This window comes from Hylobates moloch, unplaced genomic scaffold (genome assembly GCF_009828535.3).
Source record: "Hylobates moloch isolate HMO894 unplaced genomic scaffold, HMol_V3 SCAFFOLD_16, whole genome shotgun sequence".
Classification (NCBI taxonomy): domain Eukaryota; kingdom Metazoa; phylum Chordata; class Mammalia; order Primates; family Hylobatidae; genus Hylobates; species Hylobates moloch.
The window spans coordinates 81308963-81314124 of record NW_026652291.1 but is presented as its reverse complement, the minus strand read 5'-3'; the positions used below and the strand labels follow the sequence as shown (position 1 = coordinate 81314124).

General features: G+C 39.2%; 1 protein-coding gene across 1 annotated transcript in view; it reads right to left on the bottom strand.

Annotated features, from left to right (window-relative positions):
• Positions 1-5162, bottom strand: part of FANCM (FA complementation group M) — a 66892-nt gene that overhangs the window by 33787 nt on the left and 27943 nt on the right. The window contains exon 10 of the mRNA XM_058429398.1: positions 799-1005. Within this exon, the coding sequence (XP_058285381.1) occupies positions 799-1005 (207 nt within the window). The remainder of the gene's footprint in view (positions 1-798; positions 1006-5162) is intronic.

The window sequence follows — 5162 nt, the reverse complement described above, 5'->3', positions numbered from 1 at the left end:
AGACGGGGTTTCACCATGTTGGCCAGGCTGGTCTCGGACTCCTGACCTCAAGTGAGCCTCCTAAGGTACTGGGATTACAGGCGTGAGCCACCGTGTCCAGCCTAAAATCAATTTTTAAAAATTATCATAGCTGTTAAGGAGACCTTTAATGTGAATCTCTATATTTGGCCGCTGAACTAGTCTCAATGAGTTACAAAAGTTAGTTAATACTTTAGTGTAACAAACACAAAATAATATTTTATGTAACATCTTACTTAAAAGGCCTGTCACTCAAGATTGTAGCACAGTATGAATTTAATTTAAGTTCCTTATCACTTAAAATAGGCAACAGCAAACTTCCAAAAAGGGCCAGAAAGTAAATATTTTGGGTTTTTCAGGCTTCATACTGTCTCTGATACATATTCTTTGTTTCTTATTTAGTCAGTTATTTTGACAGCCCTTGAAAAGGAAAAAATGATTCTCAGTTTACTACAGTTCAGAAAGAAAACTAAACTAAAAAAGCATAGGCCTTCTTTAGAAGCACAGGAAAATAGTAAAACAAAGTAATACATACTGGTTTTTGGATCTAGGTATCTCTGAATTACTACCTAAGTATTAAAAATGTGTTTCTTTAGATAGATAAAAATAGGAAACTGAATCCAGTCAAAAATTCTCCTAGAATCCAACACAAAGTGGGGGAAAATAAACCAAAACTATCTACAGAGTGTTTGGACTTGGAATGCTAACAAGTTGATATTCACCATTGGGCTATATTTCTCAAATTCAAGTGTCAAATTGAGTTTCTGCAGCTCTACTTACACGTTCCTCTCGTCCTTCAGAAAGGATAACAACTATCCTGCCTTGACGTTTACGGCCAGTTCTACCCATTCGTTGTACAAGACGAATTGGGCTCTTCTGGGAATCAAAACATATTATAAGATCAACTTCTCCTATATCCAAACCTTCTTCACCCACACAGGTAGAAACCAACGTGTTGTAACCACCATCACGAAACTGTTTCACTACCTAAAATAAAAATAATTGAAAAATAACTACATGCAAATGTAAGAGAACTGTAGATCAAAGCATATTGTTCCCCACTCACCTGAAAAATAGTAGCATCAGATTAAAAATCAGCCTCAAGGCTGGCCACAGCTCATGCCTGTAATCTCAACACTTTGGGAGGACAAGGCAGAAAGATTGCTTGAGTCCAGGAGCTCAAGCTCAGCCTGGGCACATAGAAAAACCCTGTCTCTACGAAAAGTAAAAAAAGTAGCTCAGCATGATGGTGTATACATGCAGTACTAACTACCTGGGAGACTGAGACAGGAGGATCTCTTGAGCCCAGGAGTTTAAGGCTGCAAGTGAGCTATGACTGTGACACTGCACTCTAGCCTAGGCAACAGAGTAAAGCCTTGTTTCAACAAAACAAAACAAAAAAATCAGCATCAAGGATAGTATAGAATAGGAAAAGAAGCAACCAACTGGCAATATAAGCTAAAAGAGATTATGGCAAAATAAACAGTTCTAATTATTTTGCTTTAGTAATGGTTGTGATGTCAAAAGGATTTGTCAACAATTTAAGTTTGTCACTGAATGAGAAACCCCAGAGTTTATTTTTAGCACCACAGAAAGAGGAATAGGGCAGGTAAATGGCCTACAGCAATCACTCCTATTTATCATATCTTAGACCTAAATGTATAGTTTTATCAGAAATAGGTTTATAAATATTTCTTATAATATTTGTAAGAATGCTGTATTACTCTTAGAAGTCATATCTTACCTTTTATACTACCATTCCAGGATTTCTCTGATCAGTTTAATGAAACCACAATAGCGTGAGAAGGAGTTAATGAAAAAGTTAATGGAAGTCCCTTAGGCCTTATAAACTTAGTTCTCAACTGCTCTGAGCCTCAGTTTCTCCACACAGACCAATACCAACATTGCGGGTTTGTGTACAGTGGAGTGGTGGCGGTCGTAATTAAGTGAGACAATGCAACATCAAAAGCTGAATTAGCTGATAAATAATGATAGCTACTATGTGCAAGGGCACACTATGTGCCAGGTACCATATTAAGTACTTTATATATCAGTTTCTACTGCCAACGACCCTATGAGGTAGATATTATCATTGCATTTTATTAAACAATCTGAAAATCTGAAAAGTTAAGCTATTTGCCTAATGTCTCACTAATCATCATCAGCATTTGAATGTTAGTGTCTCTGACTCCAAAAACCTAACTTAATCTGTAAGCTAGTTGTATTGTGAAAAACAACAACCTTAAAAGTAGGACAAAAAATATAAAATGTATTATGTTAAGTCTTCTCATAACATTTCAGTTGCACCAGTCCAAAGATTTTCCTTCAATATGGAAATCCTCAGAGTACAGGGAGAAACAATGATCATGATTAAACATTAAGAGTAATTCATTTCCTTTGGAATTTGTAATGACAGTAAGCCAACCTGCATATAACATAGTAAAGCAGATGTCCTTTTTGCCCAGATAAAGAAAAAAAAGGCCACAGTGCTAGATACATTTTTTCTTAATATAACTAACAGATTAATAAAGAATGTCAATTTTCTTTTTAGTTAACGTATAAACTAAACTGTTTCTACCATGCTTAAGATTGATATTAATTTGTCATTGAATATACACTTCCATGAACACTTTCCACAAACTCAAGACATATATTCAATTGTTTATCCAATATCTCTGCTTGATGTTTAAAAGACTGCTATTGAAAGCGTGCTCCATGAACTGTTTATTACTGGTGCCTGTCCAAAAACTGTTTATTACTAGCTGACAACAACATAAGTACAATAACAGAAAGTAAGGGTTTAGATACTCGACAGACTAATTTTGTTGGCTGACTGTAGTAATATTTTCAATATTGGATCAGAAATTTATTTTTCATTCATTTTACTTTCTAGTAATTCATTTTTATTATATTGTTCAAAAGTATCACTATGTCATGTAGCAGGGGAAATAAAACTGGTCCTCTACCAGTTTCAATAGTTTGAAAAGCATTAATCTGAGAGGCATGTCAAAGTTAACTCATCTAAAACCAAGCTCCTGATATTCCCTAATTCTCCTGCCTCAGCCTCCCAAGTAGCTGAGATTATAGGCACCCGCCACCATGCCTGGCTAATTTTTGTATTTTTAGTAGAGACAGGCTTTCACCATGTTGGCCAAGCTGGTCTCAAACTCCTGACCTCAAATGATCCACCTGCCTTGGCCTCCCAAATTGTTAGGAATACAGGCGTGAGCCACTACACCTGGCCTTTCCTGCAGTCTTATCCCACTTAGTTAATACCAGCTCCTTTCAGTTGCTCAGGCCAAAAACCTTGGAGTCAGCCTACAGTCAGACTTCATATGCCTTTATCTCATATCCCACTCTAATTTGTCAATATACTCTGTCAGCTTGACCTGCAAAATACATCCAGAACTTAACCACTTCTCACCACCTTCCTTGTTACCACCCTAGTCCAAGTCACCATCATCTTCAGCTTAAATTGTTACAAGTCTCCCAACCGGTCTCTCCACTTCCACCCTTAGCCTCTACAGTTTATTCTTCAGACAATAACCAGCATGATTCTTTTTTTTCTTCTTTTTTTGAGACAGGGTCTCACTGTGTTCCCCAGGCTGAAGTGCAGTGGTGTGATCTTGGCTCACTGCAGCTTCAACCTCTGGGCTCAAGCATCCTCCCTCCTCAGACTCCCATGTAGCTGAAGCTACAGGAGCATGCCACCATTTCCAGCTAATTTTTGTATTTTTGGTAGAGATAAGATTTCACCATGTTGCCCTAGTTGGTCTCCAACTCCTGGCCTCAAGCAAACTGCCTAACTTAGCCTCCCAAAGTGCTGTGATTACAGGCATGAGCCACAGTGTCTGGCTGATTCTTTCAAAATATAAATCGAGCTAAGACCATCCTCTGCCCCAAACTCTCCAAGAACTTCTCATCTCAGAGTAAAAGAGAAAGTCATTAAAATGGAAATGACATATAGGGCCCTAAAGGATCTGGCCCCCCCAGTTTCTTCTGACTTAATATCATGTTTCTAAATAAATGGACAATGTACAATTATTTGCCCGCAAGCTCATTTCAAAATAAAACAGCTGTTATGAAAGCAATTACATATAGGAGTAATTAAAAAAAAGTTTTTACTTTGGCATACATTAAAATATTATTGATATAAATGAGTAAATAATAAAGTCAGTAAAATCAATAAGGTTCTTACGGTGCCTGACTAGCTCAGGAAATAATGACTTTAGGTAACACTGAAATTGATCAGAGATCAGATTGGGTACTACGGGTATTTCAAATAATGAAAATGCTTGACCTCCACAGCAAAAATCCAGTTCATTTTTCATTCATACATATATGTTAAGAGTAGTAATCACCCACTAGATGCCTTAAAAACATGTATAATCTGACTTGATGATGGGCAAAGGTATTATTTTCAGATTCAGGAAGGCACTCCCCACCATAACCAGTCAGCTTAAACAGACTTCTCAGTGTAGTGAGGGCAGGTATAAAAGGTATTTAAAGAATACCTGACCATGGCTCACGCCTGTAATCCCAGCACTTTGGGAGGCCGAGGCGGGCAGATCATGAGGTCAGGAGATCGAGACCATCCTGGCTAACACGGTGAAACCCCGTCTCTACTAAAAATACAAAAAATTACCTGGGCGTGGTGGGCACCGTAGTCCCAGCTACTGGGGAGGCTGAGGCAGGAGAATGGCATGAACCCGGGAAGCGGAGCTTGCAGTGAGCCAAGATCGTGCCACTGCACTCCAGCCTCAGCAACAGAGTGAGATTCCATCTCAAAAACAAAAAAAAATACATGACCAACATGGTGAAACCCTGTCTCTACTAAAAATACAAAAAGAATTAGCTGGGGCCAGGCGCGGTGGCTCACGCCTGTAATCCCAGCACTTTGGGAAGCCGAGGCAGGCGGATCACGAGGTCAGGAGATCGAGACCATCCTGGCTAACACGGTGAAACCCCGTCTCTACTAAAAATATAAAAAATTAGCCAAGCATGGTGGTGGGAGCCTGTAGTCCCAGCTACTCGGGAGGCTGAGGCAGGAGAATGGCGTGAACCCAGGAGGCAGAGCTTGCAGTGAGCCAAGATCGTGCCACTGCACTCCAGCCTGGGCTACAGAGCGAGACTCCGTCTCAAAA